Here is a 27,642-nt window from a genome sequence, read left to right on the forward strand (position 1 = left end):
TCGCATCAAACCTTTAATGGCTTCAAGTATTCTCGAGTATATAGATTAAGACTGTGTAGGGTTAGCGATACGAAGGCATTCTTTCTTATCCCTGTTAATGTAATCGTTGATAAATTTGGCGAGTTTCCTGTAGACGCGGGTTCGTGCGTATGAACCGGCAATTTTCTTCTTGCAATTGCTGGGAGCGTAATCGTAGTTCACGTCGTAAAGGGCGAGAGTGTGGTCATACTTCGTGTAGTTGTACCTTGCGTAACAGACCTGTACGGGTGAGTGCACAAATATAGTGCAGTTAGTCAATGCATTGTTTTTTCGATGGAAACGTATGACACTTTTTACTTCAGAAGAACTTCAGTTTGGCCTAGTTGGTGTTTACTGCATATCATATTGACCACAAATAAAAACGGGGACACCCGGAGAGAACACAAACCGCCCGTGTTGTTTTTGTGTTCTCTTCCGCTGTCGCCGCCTTTATTTGCGTTCAATATGATACGCAGACATTTTTTGCGCTCCTCTCTCGCGGAGAAGGTGATAAAGTCGTAATAAGGCATGTGTACTCTACACAAGGGGCTTCCTCACCTGGTACACAGACGCCCACAAAAGCACACGCACACCGCTTCTCCTTCGACATACACATAGCATGCGCACTCACGCTCTCTCTCTCTCATACACGCACACATTATAAAGAAAAAAGCTACAGAAATTTCAAGAACTGTCTGCTAAAGCGCAATCATTGTTTGGCTCAGCTGTGCGTTCGTTGTTGCTTAGTTTTGCTTCGTTCCCTTTCACAGATTGTGCGTCTCTACTAATTGCCTGTCTGGTGGGAAAGACTGCTTAGGCTTCAGCAGACAATTGACCGATTTGTTCGCCGCATTCCCCGCTTCGATGCGATTGCACCAATTGAGCACGGACGCCGGGTACGGTTGAGCCTCGACGAAGTGGAGCGGTCGAAAGGGAACACCAGCTGCCGCAATAGCATGTGAGCACTTGCGTGAGGGGAGAGTGCATCGCCGCGATAGCATGTCACCATGGCTGTCGCTCTATCAAGCCTGTGTTATGTGCGCGTTCCTTGTCCACAAATGCTCTCGCCTACGTTCCTACTTTGCCTCGCTGAGGCCCAACGAAAACGCGTCAAGCGTCTCAAGGCGCTCGCTTGCTCGCAAGGTGTTCAAACCTCGAAGGACACTCGGCAGCGCTCAGTTGGACAGTGAGCCACCCTCACATCTGAAGTAGGCCCACACACAAATTTATGTTGGCCCACCTCCAAATTTCAATTTCGCCCCCACCCCCTCCCCCTTGATTTCAACTTGGCTCATTTCAAAACTTACGTTGGCGCACCCCCCACATTTTAGCTTGTCCATCTCCTAAATGTAGGTTTCGCCACGCTCAAATTTTAAGTTGGCCCGCTCCCTAATTTAGGTTGGCCAACCGTGAAATTTTATTTGGCCCACCCTCAAATGATAACTTGGCCGATGTTAGAAGTTCTAATTGACAATCCACGCCCCGAGAAGCACAACCTGTTTCAAGTGCAAAAACAGAACTTGACATATTAATTTTGCGGAAGCCGCAACGGGGAACTTTCTCCTTGATCAATTTTAGCTCCGCTGCGACGTTCCTACTCTGGAAAACACCTATGGATTTCCTCTGTAGATTCATGCTAATTATGAGGAAATTATCGTTTCTCACTAACGAAGCAGAAGGGTTACCAATGCATTCCGCTTCGTTCGTTTTTTTTTTCGCTTTGTGCTTTGCTGTGCGCGTGTGTATTCATTGCGTCACGTATGCATCTACTAGGTACTTCCGGAGCTCCTTGAAGAGTTGCTTACCCTCACAAGCATAGGACCTCGACGGATGTAGATTGAAATGGGACACGTACATGTCGTGAGATGAAGGCTAGGGATGGTGGCAACCGCGAAACAAGATGAAGTCAGGAAACGGCCGATTTATGCTGCTCCTGGTCATTCGCACCGTGTCTCACTCTGGGAGGGACTTATAACTGCTGTTACACTTTGTCACCGTGCACGCTGGAGTTGTGTGCAATAGTTGAGCAAGGTGCAGGGACATAGATGACCCTTGAATACTTGTGCCGCTGAAAACAGTGACTCGTGCTGGGCAATCGGTGAGAGTTTAGGACAGCGCTGCGCATTTTGTTCAACATTATTGTTCAACATTATTTTTCGTTTTTCTTGCCAAAGTTAAAGTACGAATACTTAGTGCGACGACACGGGCGTCAACGTACTTTCTTTTGCTCGACCTGCTGGGGTGAAAATGCAGCTATTGAAATCAGGAGTCAAGTTTTTCGCTTCTTTAGGACGAAATCTACAGCAGATTTCGCGTATAAAAAATATGATTATCTGAAAAGATGCCACTGCAATTCATAACTTCGTGCTCTTCTGGCACAGGTTCTCTAAATGTGGGGTCAGCGCCATCGTTTCAGTGTTACCTAATTTATTATTTATCACCTTCTCATGGTATGAACGTTTTTTCCATGTTATAAAAGCGCCATAGAATATTGTAGTTCAGCCTAAAATTTGTCTTTAGTGCACTCTTTAGGTGCTCCATTTACTGCCTAGAATTCCAACCCTCCCAATGCTTTATAGGCGCGATATAGAAACTTTCGCTAGTGTCTCACCTTTTGTCCTTGAGTAGCTGCATCATCAAAAACGAAGGTTTTCTTTCTCCCTGGTGAATTATCGAAAGTATGCACAAATAAATAACTATTGTTTACGTATATGTTGTCATAATATTTCGTACTAGAGTCGTTGCAAATCTGTAAAAGAAAGTTAAACCAGCGTCACTGATGAAATTGATACTACATCAATTCAGAGCGCAAAAGAGACGTTTATAAATGTATTGTGTTTGGCATTGCGCGCATAAATATTTGTCATTGGTAGGATGATGAAACCTTTAGCAAGAGGATCATTCATTCAGGAAAGGTGAAATTGTGCAACCAGATTGTTGCATTCTGCTTCCCCTGTACATGATTTTCTTTTTTAATACAATCAGCATTCCAGTGTAAAGATATAAATGCTGCGAACGTGCCTTCTGTCTTGGGAACTCCTAGGCGAGGTGAATATACATTGCCGCAAGCTACACGAGCTTCATACCATTAAGGAAAAAATATTATAATCACTTCATTAGTGCCTTGTAAGCCATTCTTTGTATAGCAAATTGCGAGGCATTCCCATTTTCTAGCACGGTTTTTTTATGTTGAGAGTCGGGCGTAATTTGATATCAACATCATTAAAAGTTAACGGTTAATCCAGCCATTATCGTAACCGACCAACACGGTGTGGTCCCACTATCATATCAGACGCAGATGTCCCTTGACGAATAACACGAAAAGCAAGACGAAGTTTCAAACTGAACCTTTCGGCTAGTTGTGGCATGTACTGATATCGCAAATATTTCTTCGCAACCATGCGTGGTTGTGGAGAGTGTCACGGCATGCCACGACACGAAATCATTTAAGCATCATCACGCAATCGTGATAGCGTGCTTGCTTCTAACGTCACACCGGAACGCGATCGGTTTTGGTATTGCTTTGACCGAGCTTTGAAATTTCATAACTATATCGTATTTGGTGGGATATTAAAAATGTAGGGAATACGCGTGTCAGCTAGTGTAACGGCCCCCCAATTTGCCATGTCCGCAGCTGCCCACAAAACCAAAAAAAATAGTTGCGAAATAACCTAATTGAGTTTTACGCATTCAAACCACGATGTGAATATGAGGCACTACCGTTGTGAAGGACTACGGAATAACTTAATTGGACCGTTTGGGTTCTTTATAGTGCACCTAGGTAACAGGCGTTTTCGCATTGCACCTCCATCGAAAAGCGGCCGCCGTAGCCGGGACAATATTAATTACTCATTTTTAATATTTTTCATCTCAATCTCACTTTATTAACACCAAAGTATGTATGCCTCAACAAACAACACATCTGATAAAATGCGGCGTTCACTGCTTCTTTCTCTATTTTCAGAAAAGAATCCTCATTCTTTAAAGAAAACGACCTATATGGTAAACGGACGTATATGGTAAACCTATGGTAATGGACCTAAATGGTAAACACAGCAAATGATTTACTTCATGGAGTCATATCAGCCCCGTTATTGTATGGCCGTACTTTTCGGCGCATGAATAAAGGAAAGGTTCCAATTTGCCCTTAATGAGAGGAAGCAAAGCGACAGCTGGCAAACCAAAAATCGCAGTAAGCGTTTGGCTGCCCCACGCGGTCTACATCGTCGCAATATCTTAAGGTGCCAGCGAGCAAGTACATTTAGCGGCAACATTAAAGCTACATGTTCCTTCAGCAACTGTGAGGCAGAAGAGCAAGAATTTTAGCAGGGCCACGCAAGTCTAGCAATATTTCAGCCGTGGCGGCAAGAGCTCGCTCTCTGGGCTCACTATAACTCTCACCTATACAAGCTTTACAGCACTGGGACATGTGCACTGGCCTTACAAACATCTTGATCTTTTCGCCATTTCCTACCCTTGTGACAGATCATCTCCACAGCACACGGCGTGTTCATTCGATACATAAAAGCCTTGTTTATGTTTTCTGTGTTAGTTGTTAGCTTCTTCGTGACACAATGGTCTGCAAGATTTCATCATTGTGATGATTTGCTGGGCTGTAAACAGGCGTCTCCATGTTGTCTTTCGTGCCCCTTTATATGTGAAACTGTGCTCCTCTGACCATACATTAGATTGATAATCTCTGATAAAGCCTGACCGGAGAAGACACCTAAATATACGGGTATAGTTCCGACTTGCTTGTGATGCTATGGTTAGTGTAGTATACTGGAAGACAAAGTTCTGCTTCGAATAAAGAAAAGATGCCAGAAATAAAGGATATATTGCATGAAAAGTGTTTTGGAACACTGCACTTTGTTTAACGTGCCGTCAGGTGACGATATTTTGTTACACTTTCCGTGCTGGTATTATAGGTTTGTGCAACATTGCAGCCTACAGTGATAATGTACAGTTCTCAAGAAGCTGTCTGCATCGAGAAGAATACATTGTCGGAGAATCGTGAGTAGAACAGCAGTCCACCTTAGGTACTCCGCCCTTGCGACCGGTAACTCATCACCGCTTCCTGTCATTTACCATTAGCATAAAGGGTCGCAAAAGCTTGATTACGAAACTCAGAAACCCCACGGCGCCATATTCCAACCAAATGGTCCTGTACCGTCACTTCGTCCTGATAAAAACTGCCGGTAAAAGAATCATATAGAAAGGAAAACATTTTTCGCACCTCAGTAGAGAATTTTTACCCATGACGCATTTGTCTATAACAGGCACCGAATCAAATTTCTCGAAGCCATTTAACAACTCGCGCACCATCAAATACTGCCTACATAATACGGAGTCGTTTTTACAGTTTTTTATAATGGAGAGACGCAGCGGACCACGTGCACTCAAATGCGATGTTTTTCAGTGCACAACGCCACATTTCGTTACATATACTCGACATTTTCGACAGTACATTCGGGTATGGGTAAATGAAATGATAAAATGGCCACAAATTACGTAGTTAGGTGAACATCTGGCCGTCCTTACGGGCGCTTCTTCGCAAATGACGGTCAATGGCGGACAGGCCGCCATTGGAATATGAACCAGGCAACGTCTAACGCTAGAACGTTATCTATTGAGGCGAGTCTAGCAGTGCTATTGGAGGAATTCATCATCATCATCAGCCTGGTTACGCCCACTGCAGGGCAAAGGCCTCTCCCATATTTCTCCAACAACCCCGGTCATGTACTAATTGTGGCCATGCCGTCCCTGCAAACTTCTTAATCTCATCCGCCCACCTAACTTTCTGTCGTCCCCTGCTACGCTTCCCTTCCCTTGGAATCCAGTCCGTAACCCTTAATGACCATCGGTTATCTTCCCTCCTCATTACATGTCCAGCCCACGCCCATTTCTTTTTCTTGACTTCAACTAAGATATCATTAACTCGCGTTTGTTCCCTCACCCAATCTGCTCTTTTCTTATCCCTTAACGTTACACCTATCATTCTTCTTTCCATAGCTCGTTGCGTCGTCCTCAATCTGAGTAGAACCCTTTTCGTAAGCCTCCAGGTTTCTGCCCCGTAGGTGAGTACAGGTAAGACACAGCTATTATACAGTTTTCTCTTGAGGAATAATGGCAACCTGCTGTTCATGATCTGAGAATGCCTGCCAAACGCACCCCAGCCCATTCTTATTCTTCTGATTATTTCCGTCTCATGAACCGGATCCGCAGTCACTACCTGCCCTAAGTAGATGTATTCCCTTACGACTTCCAGTGCCTCGCTGCCTATTGTAAACTGCTGTTCTCTTCCGAGACTGTTAAACATTACTTTAGTTTTCTGCAGATTAATTTTTAGACCCACTCTTCTGCTTTGCCTCTCCAGGTCAGTGAGCATGCATTGCAGTTGGTCCCCTGAGTTACTAAGCAAGGCAATATCATCAGCGAATCGCAAGTTACTAAGGTATTCTCCATTAACTTTTATCCCCATTTCTTCCCAATCCAGGTCTCTGAATACCTCCTGTAAACACGCTGTGAATAGCATTGGAGAGATCGTATCTCCCTGCCTGACGCCTTTCTTTATTGGGATTTTGTTGCTTTCTTTATGGAGGACTATGGTGGCTGTGGAGCCGCTATAGATATTTTTCAGTATTTTTACATATGGCTCGTCTACACCCTGGTTCCGTAATGCCTCCATGACTGCTGAGGTTTCGACAGAATCAAATGCTTTCTCGTAATCAACGAAAGCTATATATAAGGGTTGGTTATATTCCGCACATTTCTCTATCACCAGATTGATAGTGTGAATATGATCTATTGTTGAGTAGCCTTTACAGAATCCTGCCTGGTCCTTTGTTTGAGTGAAGTCTAAGGTGTTCCTGATTCTATTTGCGATTACCTTAGTAAATAGTTTGATTAGTGATAGTTCTACGCCACCGCTGCAGCGGTGGCGTAGAGGTAGAACACCCGCCTCGCGTGCAAGAGGTCCGTGGTTCGAATCCCGGTGCCGGCAATTTTCCACCGGATTAAAAAAAAAATCCGCGTGTTGATAAAATTGCATAAACAGGCCTGGAGTGTGGCCTGATCCCGGTGACCAGAACCGGTAACGCACTCCCTCACCAGAGCAGGATTGGCCACCCTGGTGCAGTACTTGGCCACAACTTCCTATATGAACAACACAATCAAACCCCGGCCCTCAGTCCCCAGCAGCTGCGGAGCAACTGACCACGGCGGCGGTCAGAGCTGCGACGCTGCAGAGGGTGCTAAGAATCACTGGCTCCGGACAGGCCGCCATTGGAATATGAACCTGGCAACGTTTAACGCTAGAATGTTATCTAGTGAGGCGAGTCTAGCAGTGCTATTGGAGGAATTAGAGGACAGTGAATGGGATATAATAGGGCTCAGCGAAGTTAGGAGGACAAAAGAAGCATATACAGTGCTAAAAAGCGGGCACGTCCTGTGCTACCGGGGCTTAGCAGAGAGAAGGGAACTAGGCGTCGGATTCCTGATTAATAAGAATATAGCTGGTAACATACAGGAATTCTATAGCATTAACGAGAGGGTGGCAGGTCTTGTTGTGAAACTTAATAAGAGGTACAAAATGAAGATTGTACAAGTCTACGCCCCTACATCCAGTCATGATGACCAGGAAGTCGAAAGCTTCTATGAAGACGTGGAATCGGCGATGGGTAGAGTGAAAACTAAATACACTATACTAATGGGTGACTTTAATGCCAAGGTAGGCAAAAAGCAGGCTGGAGACAAGGCAGTGGGGGAATATGGCATAGGCACTAGGAATATCAGGGGGAGTTATTGGTAGAGTTTGCGGAACAGAATAATATGAGGATAATGAATACCTTCTTCCGCAAACGGGATAGCCGAAAGTGGACGTGGAGGGGCCCGAACGGCGAGACTAGAAATGAAATAGACTTCATACTCTGCGCTAACCCTGGCATCATAAAAGATGTGGACGTGCTCGGCAAGGTGCGCTGCAGTGACCACAGGATGGTAAGAACTCGAATTAGCCTAGACCTGAGAAGGGAACGGAAGAAACTGGTACATAAGAAGCCGATCAATGAGTTAACGGTAAGAGGGAAAATAGAGCAATTCCAGATCAAGCTACACAACAGGTATTCGGCTTTAACTCAGGAAGAGGACCTTAGTGTTGAAGCAATGAACGACAATCTTGTGGACATCATTAAGGAGTGTGCAATGGAAGTCGGTGGTAACTCCGTTAGGCAGGATACCAGTAAACTATCGCAGGAAACTATTGGAGGAATTAAAGGGAAGTAAATGGGATATAATAGGGCTCAGTGAAATTAGGAGGACAAAAGAACTATTTACAGTGCTAAAAAACGGGCACGTCCTGTGCTACCGGAGCTTAGCGGAGAGACGAGAACTAGGATTCGGATTCCTGATTAATAAGAATATAGCTGGTAACTTATAGGAATTGTATAGCATTAACGAGAGGGTTGCAGGTCTTGTTGTGAAACTTAATAAGAGGTACAAATTGAAGGTCGTACAGGTCTACGCCCCTACATCCAGTCATGATAACCAGTCGAAGCTTCTGAAAGTCGATGAAAGTCGAAAGCTTCTGTGAAGACGAGGAATCGGCGATGGGTTAAGTCAAAACAAAATGCACTATACTGATGGCCGAATTCAACGCCAGGGTAGGCAAGAAGCAAGCTGGAGACAAGTCAGGGGGGGGGGGGAATATGGCATAGGCTCTAGGAATAGCAGGGGAGAGTTATCAGTAGAGTTGCAGAACAGAATAAAATGCGGATAATGAATACCTTCTTCCGCAAGCGGGATAGCCGAAAGTGGACGAGATGGAGCCCGAATGGCGAGACTAGAGAGAGAAGAGAGAGAAAACTTTTATTGTAAAGTTTTAGTGGAGCTTTCATTCCCAGCGGTGTTGGCTAGCGTGGCGTCTGCTTAGCCGCGACGCTATCAGCCCATTCCGCCAACCGTATCTGGTCTTGCGGGTTGGAAGTTTTCGTTTTTTTCTCCCACTCGTCATGTGAGGGAGCTCGCCTAAAGAGTTCTCTCGGGGGAGGGTTCTTTTGGCACCCCCACAAGATGTGATCTTGGTCCGCAAGGGGACAGCTACAATGTTTGCAGTTTGGTGGATATTCACCACCGGTCATTGCAGCTAGCCTTTTTGGACTAAGTACAGATCTAGTCTGCACTCTCCTGAGGTTAGTGGCCTGTATTCTTGTCAGTGTCTCGTGCGGGGATGGATATATTCCCCTGGATTCGCGGTAATAAACGGTCATTTCGTTGTAGGTGTGGATACCTTCATGTCGGTCAACCCCGACGGGCAAGCCCACCTCCCGGTTACTAGCTGCTCGGGCGGCTAGATGGGCGGCCTCATTGCCAGGGTTGCCCGCATGAACGGGTACCCACACCAATTTCAATAGATTGAGGTTTTTGTCAATTATTCTGAATGCTCGAGGGGAAATGAAACCTGAGGTGTAGTTACGAATCGCTGTTTTCGAGTCGGATATAATAATCTTGGTGCCCGGAATGGAGGTGCCCATGGCGATGACGGCCTCTTCCGCCTCCACAATGGAAGATGTGTTTACCGTCGCACAGCTGATGGTGTGCCCGTCGCCATTAGTGACGGCTATAGTGTGTCGACCATCACTGGTGCGAGCAGCATCCACGTATATGGCGGGTTGGTTTTTGTAACATTGCCAGAGTGCCGCAACCCTAGCTTTGCGTCTACCGCTATTTTCAGTGCTCATGTTTTTCGGAAGCGGGGGAATAATGATCTTGGTCCGGATAGTGTTAGGTATTCGCTGTCGTTGCGGGATGTCTAAGGCTGGGCGATACCCTAAGGTGTCGAGGATCCGCTGTCCCGCATGTGTGCCGGATAATCGAACAGTTTGAGCCCTTTTGTGGGCCTCTATGATTTCCTCAACGTTATTATGCACCCCTAGACTCAAGAGTGCCTCTGTATTAGTCCATTTTGGTAGCCCAAGAGCCTGTTTGAATAACGTTCGGATTAGACCGTTAATCCGTTCCAAATCCCTCTTCCTGAGATGCAGGTAAGGGCAGACATACGCCACTCGGCTCAGAAAGAAAGCCTGGATTAACCTGCAGGCATCTTTCTCCTTAACTCCGTGCCGTCGGTTGGAGACCCTCCTGAGAAGGTTCTGTAATTGCCTAGCTGTAGTTTGGAGTCGTGCTATGGCTTCTTGGTTGTGCGTGTTTTGCTGGATCCACAATCCTAACACTCTGATTTTAGGAACGGGTGGGACCGATTGTCCAGCTACCTGCACCTGAATGTATGCCGGCAAATTAGCAGCCGCATTTGCGGGATTTTTTTTCCGGACTATAAGCAATTCTGACTTTTTCGGCGAACAGCTAGATCCACAACAGTCTAAAAGTGCTGCGAGACTAGAAATGAAATAGGCTTTATACCCTGCGCTAACCCAGGCGTCATACAAGATGTGGACATGCTCGGCAAAGTGCGCTGCAGTGACCATAGGATGGTAAGAACTCGAAATAGCCTGGACCTCAGGAGGCAACGGAAGAAACTGGTACATAAGAAGCCGATCAGTGAGTTACCGGCAAGAGAGAAAATAGAGGAATTCCAGATCAAGCTACAGAACAGGTATTCGGCTTTAACTCAGGAAGAGGACCTTAGTGTTGAAGCAATGAACGACAATCTTGTGGGCATCTTAAGGAGTGTGCAGTGGAAGTTGGTGGTAACTCCGCTAGACAGGATACCAGTAAGCTATCCCAGGAGACGAAAGATCTGAACAAAAAGCGTCAATGTATGAAAGGCTCTAACCCTACAGCTAGAATAGAACTGGCAGAAGTGTTCAAGTTAATCAACAAGCGTAAGACAGCTCACATAAGGAAGTATAGACGACCGCACGCCAAGTTTCATCCTAGACGCCAGCGCTCGTTTCTCCCCTGGCGGCACGATTTCATCTCCAACGGGTGTAGGTTTTCGCCGCCGCTTCCCTTCACGATCGCGCCCCCGTACAATTCGCGCTGCGCGCGGAACGTCTCTTGTTTGCAACGGCGTCTCTTCGTATGACCGGAAATTATGATTGTGTTGTTAACTGTCACGACAGCAATGTAAACACGAAAGAGTTGATGTCACCAGTGAAATTCTGCCGATTCACAAGAAAATGGTACGATAAAAGCAGAAGAGAGACATGAAGTACTGCGGGGCGCCGAGCGAAGTAAACAAGTGGCAAACGAAGCGAGCTCGTTCATTGATCGCTCCTGAGTGTATGACGGTTTTTATATGTAACCCACATGATTTTAATAATTACTCGCTACATAATCGTTTTATTCATATAAAACCTTTAAGTTGTTCGACGAGCGCTTGTCCTGTCTTCTTTCTCGTGTTTCGTTTGTGTGTGCGCTGCCCAAGAATGGAAACCACTTCTGTTGTATGCGCTAGCAGTGGCCGAAGTTCACGCGTGCCGAGAAATTGAATATGTGCACGATGCATTGAACATGACCGGAGTTCATTACCGCTTCACCACTGCACCGATCGATCGAGTTACTGGACGATACACGCCCGCGTCTTGATCGCGCCGACAGTGCTAAAGCAGGAACTTCCAACTTCAGTCTCTTGAGTACTGTTAAAAAATGGCCAAGCTGTCTACATTGCTGCCTCTATTCCATATTATAAGGGGCGTACTAGTTAAAGTTGTGTGCGCATGTCGTACTTGTGCTATGCAGCGATATATTTTGTTTATTTCCGCACACTGTCGATGGAAATCCGTTGTCGCCATCAGAGACAACACGGATTTGTAGCAAACATGTAGGAAACTGCAAAAATGACTTTAGCTCGTATGCGCCGTATGTATGTGCCGCATCGTATGTGTTTACGATTTTTCCGGCGGCACATACGATGTCGTTTCCAATTACCTGCTCAGAATCACTTACATGGTTCAGCAGACGCTGCCCTTTCGCCGCATTGCAGCCATTAAAATAATCGTCAAGCGTACCGATCTTCTTAAAGGCAAATAGAAGCGTGTACAGTCTGTTTCGAACTTAGGGGAAAACTCGGAACGTATTCCTTCGCGATGCGGCAAGCAATGGAGTCGTGCGGCGGCAGCAGCTCGAGCAGGCGCAGACGCTCGACGGGCGGAGTCGTGATTTGCGTCGTCTGCTACGGCGGCGCGCGCTGGCCGCTTTGTCGGAAAGCGTGCTGCTGTCAGGGGCAGTGCACCGACTTCATCGGTACTGCGGGAACTGAGCTGATATCCTTTACTAGACGTTGTGCGTCGCTAAACCCTGAGCCTTCATTGGCGATAATGGAGTTCCATAAACTTCTTTTGACAGCATGCTTCGTTTGTTCTTTCGAAAGGCCGGGGTACTGAGTGCGTGCACGTATATTTCTTCACTGTGTGTGCTACCGTATTAAGCACCGACAAGACGCACCAATATGTGTGCGCAACGTGCTCACTCTTTGTTTGACTCGAAAGGAAAACAAAGCACTCAACAATGATAAATGTGGGGGTCGAACACGATGAAACAAACGGATACGATTAAAGGAATGTTTTACGTTAAGACAATGAGCTGGAAGTGATTTTTCTCGACAATCATTCGCTACACCAGACAGACCCTGCCCACCGGCGGGGTATTGGACACGTCACGCTCGGAACGTCAGTTAGTATCTCGTCATGTCCCCAGCGGCAGCGATGACAGCGCTCATCCTGGAAGGCAGCGAAGTGCAGATTGACTTGATCAGGGATGTTTTCATTCGCAGCATGTCTCAGTCGCTGGCGATGGTGGATCGAAGCCTATCCTCGGGCGACTGATAGAGGAGATGGTGCGGCAGCGATACTTTCAACGAGCCGCAGGCATTTTAAATGATGCTGGCGCCCGGGGATTGAGGCGGCCACTCCAAGAGAGTGACTGCGCGCACTTCCAACAGTTCTTGCATAACACGAGCAGTGTGGATCGGCGACCTATCGCGTTAGAGTATATAGTCGCCTTCCTGAAACAGGCCGTCAAGAATGCATGGAATCAGTAGGTCGTCTATGACTGTCCTGCAGCGATGAACTTACCTTCCAGGCGTATCAGTGGGCGTCGCACAACGCTTAGTAAAGAATACCGGCTCATTTCACGCAGTAACGATGAGATCGGCGCCCTGCAACTGACAGTAGAAGGTTTCCTGGCAATGCGGCCAGCGCGCGCCGCCGTAGCAGACGACGCCGTTCAAGATCTCGTGCCTCGGGCACCTTTGCGAGCTGCTGCCGCCGCCTGACTCAAGCGCTCGCCGCATCGCGATGCAATGCGCTCCGAGTTTTCCCCTAAATGTGAAAGAGACGGTACATCGCCCTTCGAATCAAATGCCCACGCGCACACACGCAGGCACACACGGCGCGCGGCACGAAACGTGCCCAAACACGCGCAGTGCAGGAGGCAATCACGGCGGTGCGAACGAGAGGTGGGAGAAGGGTACCACCCGCTAATAGAATTTTGCTCCGCATGCGGCGCTCTCAACGCCGGCGCAGCAGCGCCGCTCTCGGTGCCGTTCTTGTCTATAGTATGGATAGAATTGAACATGCACTCTGGAAAGGAGGAAGCCTAAAAGCAGTGACGAAGAAACTAGGAATAGGCAAGAATCAGATGTTTCGGTTAAGAGACAAAGCCGGCAATATCATTACTATTATGGATGAGATAGTTCAAGTGGCTGAGGAGTTCCATAGAGATTTGTACAGTGCCAGTGGCACCCACGACGATAATGGAAGAGAGAATAGTCTAGAGGAATTTGAAATCGCAAAAGTAACGCCGGAAGAAACAAAAAAAGCCTTGGGAGCTATGCAAAGGGGGAAGGCAGCTGGGGAGGATCAGATAACATCAGCTTTGTTGAAGGATGTTGGGCAGATTGTTCTAGAATAACTGGCCACTCTCTATACGTAATGTCTCATGGCTTCGAGTGTACAGGAATCATAGAAGAACGCGAACGAAGAACGAGTGTAGAGATCATAGAGGAAAGGGGAAGCAACAGATTTGAAAAATTATGGACCGATCTGCTTATTGTCCGTTGCCTACAAAGTATTTACTAAAGTTATCGCAGATATAATCAGTAACACCTTAAACTTCAGTCAACCAAAGGACCAGGCAGGATTCCGTAAATGCTACTCAACAATAGACCATATTCACACTATCAATCAGGTGATAGAGAAATGTGCGGATTATAACCAACCCTTATATATAGATTTCATTGATTACGAGAAGGCCTTTGATTCAGTCGAAACCTCAGCAGACATTGAGGCATTACGGTATCAGGGTGTAGACGAGTCGTATGTAGAAATACTGAAAAATATCTACAGCGGCTCCACAGCCACCGTAGTCCTCCATAAAGGAAGCTACAAAATTTCAATAAAGAAAATCGTCAAGCAGCGAGATACGATCTCTCCAACGCTATTCACAGCGTGCTTACAGGAGGTGTTCCGAGACCTGGATTGGGAAGAATCGGGGATAAGAGTAATGGAGAATACCTTAGTAACTTGCAATGCACTGATGATATTGCCTTGCTTAGTAACTCAGCGGACCAATTGCACTGCATGCTCAGTGACCTGGTGAGGCAAAGCAGAAAGGTGGGTCTAAAAATTATTCTGCAGAAAACTGAAGTAATGTTTAACAGTCTCAGAAGAGAACAGCAGTTTACGATAGGTAGCGAGGAACTGGAAGTAGTAAGGGAATACGGCTACTTAGGGCAGTAAGTGACCGCGGATCCGGATCATGAGGCTGAAATAATCAGAAGAATGAGAATTTGCAGGGTTGCGTTTGGCAGGCGTTCTCAGATCATGAACAGCAAGTTGTCATTATTCTCAAGAGAAAAGTGTATAACAGCTGTGTCTTACCAGTACTCACGTACGGGGCAGAAACCTGGAGGCTTACGAAAACGGTTCTACTTAAATTGAGGACGACGCAACGAGATATGGTAAGAATGATGGGTGAAACGTTAAGGCGTAAGAAAAGAGCAGATTGGGTGAGGGAAAAAATGCGAGGTAATGACATCTCAGTTGAAATCAAGAAAACGAAACGGAGTTGGTCAGGACATGTAATGAGGAAGGAAGATAACCGATGGTCATAAAGGGTTACGGACTGGATTCCAAGGGAAGTGTAGCAGGGGACGGCAGAAAGTTATGTGGGCGGATGAGAGTAAAAACTTTGCAGGGACAACATGACCGCAATTGGTACATGGCTGGGGCAGTTGGAGAAGTATGGGAGAGGCCTTTGCCCTGCAGTGGGCGTAACCACGCTGATGTTGATGATGACACAGGTTTCAAATTTTTAGCATTTCTATTAAGAATATTTTGATGGTTTGAACATGCCGCGATTCTGAATAAATTTGCGTGCTTCGATTCCTTTCTTTGGCAATCAATCACATCTGTCTGATATCTGCGAATAGCCTACTCCGACAAAAGGTCAGCCTTCAGAAATTCACAAGAGCGGAATTTTGGACCAGTCGGTGATGCATATTTGAATACGTGGAAGTGCTAAAGATGGGAGTATGCGAGGCGAGATGGACCGGACATGCGCTAATGCCATATGTTAAAGGCTATCGTAGAAAAAAAAATTGCCGAAGCACCTCGAAAATTCACACATGTGCCCATAACGAGCCTCAACTAGCAACAGACAGAGGAGGCGCAAAACAAGGAGTCACTGCAAATGTTGCTAACGTTGCGTGAAACGACTCATCAAGCGTGAAAAAGCGTGAAAAAAAAGAGGAAGGCATGTACTCTGTCAACTACCCACAACTTACAAACGAGGCAGAACAAACAAGATGTAAAAAAGGAAACAGGAAAGGACAGGCTTAGCTGTGGCTACCCATGAATCGCGCTGCTCACAACTGACAAACGAGGAAGAACAAACAAGATGCAAAAAAGGAAACAAGAGTTAATGCACCGGCTTAGCTGTGGCTGTCCATGAATCACGCTTCATTGTTTACAATTGCTACCAAAGCTTCGCTAGCACACTTACTAGATTCAGTAGTTTCCTTTGAAGTGCGTCGCTTCTGCTGCATTATTCAACAAGAAAGCGCCATTCATGGGTAGCCACAGCTAAGCCGATTCTTTACCTCTGCATTTCTGTTGCATCTTGTTTGTTATGCCTCGTGTGCAAGTTGTGCGCAGTTTACCGACCACGCACGCTTCCCATTCTCTTCACACTTTTTTCACGTTTCATGATGAGATTGCGCCTGCGTTGTTAGCAACATCTGCCGTATCACTTTGTTTTTGCATCTGCTCTCTCTGTTGCGGGTTTCGAGGTATCTTGGGCGCATGCGCGCATTTTCCTTCAACCGTGAATTTTTTCTTCCAATAAATGTTCACAGTGACCAGTAGTGTTTGAGCTGGCCATCCCGCGTCACACAGTGCCGTCTTGCTTCACCGTACTCAAAGTAGTTTTCAGGAAGAGCGCTCGAAAAACGCGCGTTACTTCTAGATGTTACTTTCTCTTGCTGCATGATACCCTTGTTGGAGTTATCACTTTTACCGATGCAAACATACGAAGGCCTCATGTATGGAATGGCATACACTAAACTCGGCCCTTGCGATTAATAACTTCGTGTGGAAGCTTCCCGCTTGGCGCATCCACGATTCCTTTTGTGTGCTGCAAGGAGGCGCCCTCCACTCTTTCACGAGACATATCAGCAGCATGAAATCTGCCGTACAATTCACGGTCAAAGAGGAGTTTGCCGGCCGTCTTCCGTACCTGGACGTCTTCGTCAAACGAGATGGAACGGGACTGCCCTGAGGTGCGCTTAGAAAATACGCGCATATTGGCCACTACGTCCATTTGGACTCTGTACAGTCTACCTTACAAAACACTCCGTTGTAAAATCACTCTTCACGAGGGCTAACGAAATCCACATGAACACTGTCGCCAAATAATCTGATGTCACTCGCATACTTCAAAAGCTCTGTTCTTGCGGTGGCCCCAAGTATTTTGTCGGCTCGAAAACTGCCTCTCTTTAAAGCATCACCAAGTAGTAAAGAGCGTTGACCTTCCAGCAGAATATTACTGTACTACATCATCCAAGGAAATATATATACCATGCTTAGATCGTAGTATCCTAGTATAGTACACCATCATCATATACTCTTTTATGTCATCGTCAAGTATACACGTTTAAATAAACAAGCTTCTTATTGTCGAGCACCAAACGTTCGTCTACAGAGGGCATAACCTCAAGCTTGAACACATTTATGATAATCTGTTTTATTGCAACATGGATTGTACGGACACTCCAGGCGCACTTCCGCCGTCGCTGACGTCGTTGCTATCGACGTCGCCGTGAAGTTCTCTATAAAGTCCAAGGGAGATAATATCGTCGCTGCGAGCCGTATGCTGTACATGAGAGTGAAAACGTGTAAGGCGAAGCGACAATTGGGGGCTGAATCTCGCCCACGTGGAAGGGATGAAAACGGGCAGGAAACGCGCTGTCATTCGTCACGCGCGAGGTGTTCAACCTCCGGCTGCGTTCTACTCCGGCTGTAACAAAGTATGCGGTGGCTGCGAGCGTTCGTGCGGTCGTATCTTTGACCTGCGGTGAGAAACACCACGGTTTCGGTGGCAGGGACAATTGGCGCCATCTATGAAGAGGGCGACGTCGAAAATATGTTTGCCTTGCATGGCCTCGTAGATCGTCGCGCAGCACGCGAGCCGATCCACGTGGCCGAGTCCTTCCTCCCCCCCCCCCATCCCAACTCCTCTCTCCTCGCCCTCCCTCGTAATCCCCTCCCAACTCCCTCACCTTCTACTGTCACTGCGCGCGCGGTCGCGCCGGCCCCGTCGGCCCGGCGCCAGCTCAGCCGGCTGCATGACGTTTCATCTTTCGTTATCTGCTGTTATCGGGAAGCGTGCGCTGATGGGCCTTGATCGGCGTCGGTAGTTTCGTCAGTTCCGTGGTCCTCGGTAATGGTGTGCCTGTGCTCCGCGATGTTACAACCGTTTCACGACTCATGCCGCTCGTGCAGTGGTGCACAAACACCTCAAAAGCAAGCCCTGCAAGGTTGTTCCAGGCGCCTAAAGACAAGAGGTGAGCGCGCAGACCCAAAGACATCAGAAGGCGCATGTACACGAACACAGCCCTGTCCAATGTGTGTCCGTGAGCCTCCAGACGTCGTTGCGCCTTTACTCTGCTACACTTCCCTCTTGCCGGTACAGAAAGCTGACAAGTCATGTTCCTCCTCATTGTCACCTGGTCTATGACTTGTGTTTTTCTGTACCAAGTCTCATTCTGCAACTTCAGTAACTTGCCCAGCTTTCCATTCTGGCCTCAGTGCTTTTTCTGTGTGTCACGTTCTACAAATGTACTAACAGTTGAAAAATTACTGTTCGTGTTTGTGTACTATCTCAGTAATCGCCGATGGCAAAACCGCGCGAACAACCTTCATGTGTAGGCATGATACTCTTTTTTTCTTCTGGAAAGCATGAGCATTGCAAGTGTCCTACGTGCATATTTTTGCAGCTCGTGTTTATTGTACAAAGCAGTGCCCAGTAGGTACGACTTTGTGCCTTAAGTGACGTAATTTTATCGCTATGCATTGCATTTGGGGGCGAAAGAAAAGTCGTGTTGTTGGCTTATTTTGCCTGGTCTTTTATTGAGGAATAAGTCTTTCTTGAATGTTTTCTATGTGCTGCTGCAAAAGCAGCACATAGCAGCAATAACATCGACTCTTTTATTAACCGCATTCGGTGCACTGACTTGTCATCATGATTTTATTTTCTCATTGCATTTCTGTACCACTCCTGCATGGGCCGTGAAGGGCCTGCAGTTTATTCAAATAAAAGAAAAGCCGACTACCTTCTGTTCCGCCTTGCCACCGTTAATCAAGTTGTGGCCAAGTGCAAAATAATGTGATAATGTGTATTTGAGTTTCTAGTACAGTGTTATTTTTGTTCTGACATGTCTTTTTCATGTTTTTCACTAGTAATGAACATGTCGCGCATTTCCTTTACTTTTGTGCAGGTATATAAATAATTAATTTCCAGTTTTTTGTGTATGAATGTCAGTAAAAAATCCTTGCTTTTCGTTGTATTGTTTAGGTATATTGCGTGTCATTGTTTTTGCCATTACCAGTGAGTTTTCCCTTTCTGTAGTTGTCATGACTATGTCATACACGTCGTCCAGTATTGTACAATATCTTAGAGCATAATATCAGAAGCTCGTGTACATTTCGGTCTTGAGGCCGTTACATAAATGCCTTGTTTTTTATTTGTGTCTACATGAAACAGCCTTCACGTTTTTTATCGCTTCTTTTGTTACTTCATTGTCTGAACTGTTGTGTTTAGTACTCTTGTATATATCATGCTCCGTTCACTTTTGTTCATTTTTTGAGGGTATATCACACCACGTTGTAAGAAAAATCTTTCTTTTCGGAAACAAATTCAATAGAGCGAGACCAAAGATCTGTTGTGTTGGAAGTGGAAGTTTTTTATGCCCCGGCACATGCTGGTGTTAGTATGGCCAAGACTGCGTGCGTGTCATCGCATAGCCCCCGGAGAACCACGCGCCAGCTCTCAAGCAATGCCAATGCGCGGCGTAGCGCCCGCGCGCGATATAAAAAAGAGAATAAAAAACAACACGCCGCATACAGGTAACAACAAAAAAAGTAAGCCGTGCGCTAGGCATGGGGGAAAGGGAGCGGAGCGGGTCGGCATAAGAAAAACAAAAAGAAAAGAAACACGTTTGAGAGAGGAGGCGCCACGTGGCTGCTGTTCCAGTTGCCATGACAACGTAAACAATTGTGTGCGCCGCCATTTTGCTTCTGCCTCGCCCTGCTGTTAGGACCGTAACTGAAGGGGACCTTGGCGCTAGCATCGACAGAGCGTGTGTTCGTAAACAGCCAATGGCAGACATGCGGAGATTCACCCCTTTGTCTTGACCGCGACCTGCTTTGAGCCCAGAGTCTAGGTGCGTCGGCGGCTCGTAGCTTTGTGCATGCCGTGTGTGCTCGGCGCACAGTTTGCGTTGAAGCGATAGATAGCAAGGTCACTTCGCCCACGGCTGCTGCTGCGTTTTCTCACGCCAGCGTTTTGACATTGAGTGTCCGCCGTCGTCCAGTGTGAAGTATTCATGTTTACAGTGCATGCTGACGTCATGCTTACAGCTTGATACGGCCGATAACAGTGCCATTGACTCTCTGCTAAGGTGATATCGCCATGGATATGTCGCTATTTGTGCGATGCTGCGGCGTTTTTATAACATTTACCTACTTATTAATTTATTTATTCATAAATATGTTATTTCATTACCCATAGCAGCTCTACCGCAGAGTTTGCTGAGGATAACTTTCACAGATTCTCACTTTGTGCCTTACTAAGTATAATAAATCTAATATACTAAAGCTAAAGCTAAATATACACAATGTTCGAACTTCTAATCGGATGCATAAATTTGCTGTCTTCTGCAAGTTTGTTTTGTCGCTGCGCATTGCACTTATTGCGGAAGTGGTGGATGTGATGGATATCGTGTCTCAGTGTAATTTCGGGCTAGGGTCAACGTATTGCAGACACTACTGCAGTACTGCAAACTTAATGGCTGTAGAAAAAGAAAGACAGATGTTTTGTCGGAAGCGCTGCTGAGCAGTGCATTGCGTATATGGATTTGTATATATTTAGTTTTACTACTCGGATAAAGATCATTGATGAGTGCAAGAGACAACTTCTACGGGAGCTTGAATCAGGTTATCCTCCCACTGCGGTGGTATGAAGTGAGCAGCAATTAAGGTCTCTCCAGGATTTCCTCTTTCACTCGCTGGCCTGCTGTTAGGGTCTTGTTTCCGTGGTTTGCTACTGCAACCTTCTGCTGCAGAATTTCGTAGCATTGATTTCATATTTCACCGCTTTATTCACGTTCCACGTGACATTTGCACTGCAGCTCACCACTTACTTTTTTTTTTTGCTCTGACAACAAATAATTTCAGCTAGCTAGTCTTCTAGACTGGGGTAAGGTACATCGCCGAGCTTGTCATCATCGTGCTCACCTGTTGGGGAATCCCGTATCCTTCGAAGCGCTCGCATTCCTCAAACACAGCGTAGCGGCCTATCTTTGGGTTCTGGGAATTATCGATTTTGGGCGTGTACCAGCGGCCTTTCATGGTGGTCGAAATTGCAAAGACTGGCCGACGGAAGATCTGTTTTTCCCACATGCACGCCACGAAAAGCACCGCCTCATCCTGCAGAAAAAGTATGAACATGTTTTGGATAATATTCAGTGTTATCAACTGTTTCACAAAAGAATTACTGCTTTCGCGATTTACCCGTCATTTCTACCTAATGGTACAAGTACGTAGCACCGTCAAAAGCATGACTTAAAATCTCTCGCGGAACTCAATGGAAAAGCATTCAATGAGGGCGACAACTTTATACATTACCTGTGGTAAGGCAGCATGCAGTCTTGTTTTCTTCTGATATATGTTCCACATTTGGCTAGGTTTTAAAATAAAAACTTGCCTTCCAGTCGAGATAGTCTTGCTAGGCCGCCCAATAACCATGGCTGATGTAGCGAATGGCCTCACGGAAAACATTCTGGCCAGGTAAAGTCATAGTACAGCAATAATAAATATTGCCAACGAGTAGCAACACGGTGCAACTTACCAATTCATGCCCGTACGGGCACCTTGTATTCATGTAATGGGTGGATGAAAATCTTCACTCTGTCTGAGCAAAGTCAGTAGGTCCCATATCGAACGGTAAGCAATTTTTTTTTACAGCGGCAACCGTTTTCTATTTATGTTGTTTGAACAAGGCACCGCTGCTAGAAACCTAACGTCAATCTAATCGTTTTACATGTCGGTGACAGGATTTAAAATTGCTATACAATTAGCTTGCCTGTAGTATGATTAAGTTTCGCGTGTACGACAGAAAGTCTTCATTTTCAGCGAACCAAACACACCTAAATAGAGTTGGCGCGATTCAATGAGCCGTTTTACATAATAATACAACTAAGGGAAGCACGTTGGATGAACAGGAACCTACTTTACACATGACACTTCACAGCGGTTGAGTCGCAGACACCATTAGAATCTTTGCAACTATAACATTAGGGGTTGATGGAGCAATTTCGCCGTACGTCGAGATAGCACGTGGGCGTGCCGTCATTCAATGAATGACAGTCTTACAGATTTAGCCTTAAGAAATGTGCCATATTTGGCTTGAGCTGAATGCGAAAAGAAGTTACCGAAGAAATATATCTGGACAAGATAAACTAGTACTTTACTAAAGCTAAAGCGATTCATCCGTGCATTTTGTCGCACCGACGCCCTATAACGGGTTAATGCACTAACCCGTGGGCTGAGCAGTCCCCAGGGACGAAGGCAATTTATGCTAGGGCAGTTCGCCAAACAGATGTTTCAAATTTTGTTTGCAGGTGCAAATTCAGGTGCCAAACCGCCACCTGCATTTCTACGATAACCCGAGGGCTTATCAAACGGCCTATCAGCGCTCTATACTGGAGAGAGGAGGCGCAATCGACATCATCTCGCGCAAGCGCACCAAGCACTCTCCAGTGCCAACCTCGTCTGTGACTCTGGTCACTTCAGGAGAGAGACGACCGACCTTTGTTGTTTGTGAGAGCTCACATTTCACAAACATTACCTGGTAAGGGACGCTAAATTTCCTTTGTTATGGCGTTTTCTCATCTTAGTTTCATGGCACTTCTGTGTTTATCGTACTACAAAAGATAAAATGCTGAGGGCAGTGTCTACCTGAGTGAGTGGAGGATTTCAAGGGGGCTCAATTACTGCGCACGGCAATCTATCGCCTCTCCACTCGCGTGGGGGCGTTTGAAGGAGTACCAAACTGCACACGCTTTCTTTTTTTGCACTGAACTGTCTTCGTGATTGGCCAACATATTTAGAATGCACATATTCGCGAGAACTGCTTTAGAATGAACTACCTTCAAGATCGGTCCACACTTTTTAAATGCTACCTTGGGGAACAACCCAAACACAAACGAAGTGAAAAATAAATGGATGTAACATTAACGCTGAGACACACGGTCTCTGAAATGGAAAGTGTAAAAAAAACACATGACATACCTCAGTCGTACACTTATTCAGCTTTACACCATTTTTTTCTGTAACCTGGACTGTGCAAATAGCCAAGGCTATGTTGCGCACATCATAAAATTAACCAAACACCAAACAATGCCCGAGCTGGTGCTTGCTTTGTCGTCGTGAGCGAACCATCACTAAGCTTGCCGCTCTTCTCTGTTATTGGGCCCTGAGGCGTTGCGCGATCGATGCTCACGTGGTATTAATGAAAATGTGGGTGGCTGTGCGTGTGCAAGTAGGTGATTCCGGTAGAGTATTTCATAATAATCCTAATTTTCCATGGCAAGTCCGATAACGTTTACATATGAGTAAAGGAAGGAGGTCGCCTACTGCCTGCAAATTAGGAACACGAATAAAGTACTTCGTGTGTACGAGTCGCCTGGTTTGTTTGCAATTGTGCGCGTAGTTTTCTTGTGTAGTCTTACCTGTTCTATATGTGTTAGATACTCTTGTGGTACTGCACGCAAGATATCGCATGTTCATGTTTATAAGGAAAGAATGTTATGTAGGAGAAGCGTTACAAGTCTTCCCAAGAGAAAGAGCCGATTCTAAAGATTGTCAAGAGTGCGAGAAAAATTTGCATTAAGAAGTTCTTTCTGTGCATTACAAAGCGCCTTTTCTACAAAACAAGAACTCCCATAAATTTTAATTCAGGTTTAAGCTCAATGAAAGATAAAGCAAATGCCGTTCGTTATGTTTAAAGTAACCGGATCGCTTTCATTAGAAAAGTACGGAGGCGTTTCTTTACGTTCATTTTTATTCAATGATTTGTGTTTTATGCAATGGGCAACATGAGTACGTGATTTGAATTGACTATGTTTTAACAGATGGCGTTTCACGTAAAATTTGCCAGTGCCATCTGGGTGAGCAATAAAATTTGTAATTTATGAAGGGATAATAAGACAACCACCCTATCCTAGCAATTACTAGATAAGAAACCTACTCGGGTTCCTCGAAAGAAAAGCCTCGCAGTTCAAGCAGAATTTATCCCGATCCGGGACACGGACCCGGGACCACCGCTTTTCCGGGGCAGTAGCTCGACCATCTGAGCTAACCAGGCGGCCAGCAGGTTGTAAGGCGAAGTTTAATTTGTCAACTAGGGGGACACGAGACGTCCAATAAATCGTAGCAGTTGCTAAAAATGGTGGACCATTTGCCTAGAAAAGTTGCAACAACATTGCGCGCAAACATACAAACTTGACGCACTCCATCTTGTTATTGCTGTATGACGACACCTATCGTTGATTATTTAGATTCTTCATTGCCAGTGAGGCAGGCCGGTCTTTTGAACATCGCGGAAATTTCCATGAAATATGTATTGTTGCAGCTTTTTTAGTAGTGTAATGTGGCTAACTCTATGGAACTAGTAGTCGACAATATTCCACATCTTTACGCGTTTTTTCAATGCGCCAAAACCGTTTCCTTTTGCAAGAGGACAGTACATTCTCGCTTAGTCAAAGTGATATTTCTTATTGTTGCTTTACTTGACAGTTACATAGGCATTTGTTCGCGAATGTCGCTTCCTGGCTACACAGCAAATGATTCATTTTTTCCTGCAGGATATCCGTCGTACGTAGAGTATTCTGAAAAATATCCTCTGGTCACACCAAATATTCAGACAGTGCTAGCATCCTTTCGCAGAATGCAGCAGGAGAATGAACGATGAATGTTGCGTTCTGTTATCTTTTTAATTTGAATGCAACCCACCGTGGTTGCCCAGTGGCTATGGTGTTGGCTGCTGAGCACGAGGTCGCTGGATCAAATCCTGGCCACGGCGGCCGCATTTCGATGGGGGCGAAATGCGAAAACACCCGTGTATTTAGATTTAGGTACACGTTAAAGAACCCCAGGTCGTCGAAATTTCTGGAGTCCTCCGCTACGTCGTGATTTATAATCGGATAGTGGTTTTGGTACGTAAAACCACACAATCTAAATTTTAATGCACCCTGAATATATTATTCCAGCGCCGAGCTGCAAATAAAAATTCTGTATTTCTAATTCTACAATTTCTGTATAATCTTCTAAAACTCTTCAGTCCAACATATGACGTGATGTAAAAATATCGGCATAACCACACGAATTGTCTACGAATTTGTATTTATCAGTCAACGGCAACATCATGCCTTATGTGTCATTTGATCATGCCACAGCATGTACACCGCCTTGAGTGCTGCACCTGCCTTTAATTGTTGTCATAGCCTTTCCTTCCTTTAAAACACGAGCCACATAATGCATTCAGTACCAGTGTCCGGGGTGAACTGAGACAAGACGAAAATTGCATCCAGGCTAGTTTTGTGGAAATACAGTGGTATAAAGTAGTGTTGATGTTGAACACAATGGAGGCTCAGATGGGGCCTTCTCGACTGACGCCGGTCCAGAGGACATGGTTCTACAATATGGTGTGATGTTACCTTTAGCCTCGATAGTTTCTCACAAAACATTTTTTTTTTCTTTTTAGCTAGTAAAATTCGCATGGTGTCACCGTTGACATTCTAAACGCATATATATTTTTACTGTCGCCTCGTAGATACGGTAAGCGGAACTGAGGCACAACTAAAATAAAATTTGCCCAAATTCAGGCCCTATCATTATCATTTGTGTAACAGAAGTTAATCTGGAAAGCCGTAGTTTCGCTTACTGCATGCACAGGAACCAGTTGCAGTGCCAGAAATGCGTCACAGACACCAGCTTCAGAGCGGAAACTAGGGACCCTCAAACACGCGTTACAAAGATTGCCAAACAAGCCGTAATGATGTAAATGGCAACTGACCCTGCTGGTGCTCAAACAAATGTTATGGAATCTTCTAAAACACGAGGCAGCATTGAAATCGGCACATGGCCCTTCTGCGAAGGATATGCTCGAATGTAAAGTCATACTTAATTCAGCATTGTCTGTGGAGTCGCCCGTTACGAAATTTCATTAATCTTCTGACAAACGTTGTTCGTGCTTTTTAATGACCAGCCTTGTCTATGGGCTTCGTAGAACCATCTCATTTTGTTTACGAACAAAAGACAAGCTGCATTATTCGCTATGATTATCTCGATGTCCGCAATGACAATGTTGATGTACAAGTCAGCGCGCATTAATATGAGGCATATTGCTCCCATAATCATAAGAAGCAGGTGGATTATTAACGAGATGACCTCTGGGAACTACACTCGTCGAGAAACAGGTTTCGGTGAAAAATCGACAAGAGCCAGCATTAAGTTGTCCCCTTCGAAGAGGTAAGATGGTTGACGAACTTGCGAAACTTCCAAAAAACGGTGCGCGGAATTTTTCCGCTGCGGTTGCTTCAGGCAGATATGCAGGACATGATATGTTTCCCTTTGTGACAAGGACAGGTAGTAAAAATTTCCAACACAGCCGTAGTGCACTTCGGATGAAGCTGACCCTGACAATTCTTATTCTACTCTCTGCTTCAATGTTTAGGCGCACATTACGGTTCCTTGAATAAGGCAGCATTTAGTGTGGTTGCATGTGGCAGGTTGCGAAAGCATGCCTGGAAGAACTGAAGTAAATACCTTTGTCACCCCTCTGTATTTTACGTATTGCGCACTAGTTTGTGTGAAAACAAGACATTCAATAGAAACATGCCTGAGGAACTTGCCACAAAAGCAAAAAATAAGTGACATGGCGTTCTCTACAAAGAATTTCACTAGGAACACCCTTACGTACTATGAAACTTTGAAGAGAAAGCGTAATTTCACGGGTTCTGGCACGTTCTAGTGGGTCGTTTGCGCACACCACTTATGTGTGGTACGGCAACAATAAACGAGAAATTTGAAGCCGCTGTCAATTAACGGGCAGTGATAAACAAGATACGCGCTTTATTGGTTCGGAGATGCGTAAAATGAAGTTTCATCTTTGGCACACTGAGCAATCCCACATTCGCTTCTCTACGAAATCCGTAAACACCACGCTTATCAAATGACAAATGAAGTCTATTTCATAACCACTATGGTGCATATACACATATGGTCAGCCTGCAGAGAGGTGCATACATCAACGTGGAGGTATATGGCAAGGACAGTGAACACCTCAAGCTTTTCGAATGATACCGCACACTTGAAGAAAAGAGCGCTGCGAAGAGGCGGACTAAAAGAGGAACATGTACGGCTTGTCCTTCGTACATGTTCCATCTTTTAGTCGGCGTCTTCGCAGCGCTCTCTTCTTCAAGTGTGCAAAACCAAATCGCCCACATCAAGCTTCTGATAATGCACAGTAACTTTTTTTGGCGTAGTTGGTGTTTGCTGAGCGACGTGGTAATGTAGCGCAAACAACCACAAACGGAGCATCCTGAGTGACAGACAGAAGAGGAACAGAATGTCGGCGCGACATAGTGCTGCCTTCCATTAAAGCAAAGCTTTCCTTGCGTATTCCTTCGACTTTCCCACTCCTGCTGCTGCTGATGCTAAGGGCTGCTGCTGTCGCGCATACCGCGCCGTGGGGTGCTTCAGAGCGTATATATATATATATATATATATATATATATATATAAGACAGAAGCGAGTAACAGCGGAAAGGCGACCGGAGAAACTCGTTTTGAGAAGCCCACCGCTCCGAATGTGCACAATGCCCTCTGGA

General features: G+C 45.7%; 1 protein-coding gene across 3 annotated transcripts in view; it reads right to left on the minus strand.

The window, feature by feature from the left end:
• Nucleotides 1-27,642, minus strand: part of LOC135914282 (uncharacterized) — a 77,230-nt gene continuing 49,588 nt past the window's right edge. For 2 of the 3 annotated variants that reach the window (XM_065447065.1, XM_065447064.1), the window contains exons 12-14: nucleotides 20,988-21,179; nucleotides 2,630-2,767; nucleotides 1-258 (exon numbers count right to left, since the gene is read on the minus strand). In XM_065447065.1, the coding sequence (XP_065303137.1) occupies nucleotides 46-258; nucleotides 2,630-2,767; nucleotides 20,988-21,179 (543 nt within the window). In that variant the 3' untranslated portion in view covers nucleotides 1-45. Of the gene's footprint in view, nucleotides 259-2,629; nucleotides 2,768-20,987; nucleotides 21,180-27,642 lie in introns of those variants that run through there. The other variant, XM_065447066.1, reaches the window with a different exon arrangement.

This window comes from Dermacentor albipictus, chromosome 8, assembly GCF_038994185.2.
Source record: "Dermacentor albipictus isolate Rhodes 1998 colony chromosome 8, USDA_Dalb.pri_finalv2, whole genome shotgun sequence".
Classification (NCBI taxonomy): domain Eukaryota; kingdom Metazoa; phylum Arthropoda; class Arachnida; order Ixodida; family Ixodidae; genus Dermacentor; species Dermacentor albipictus.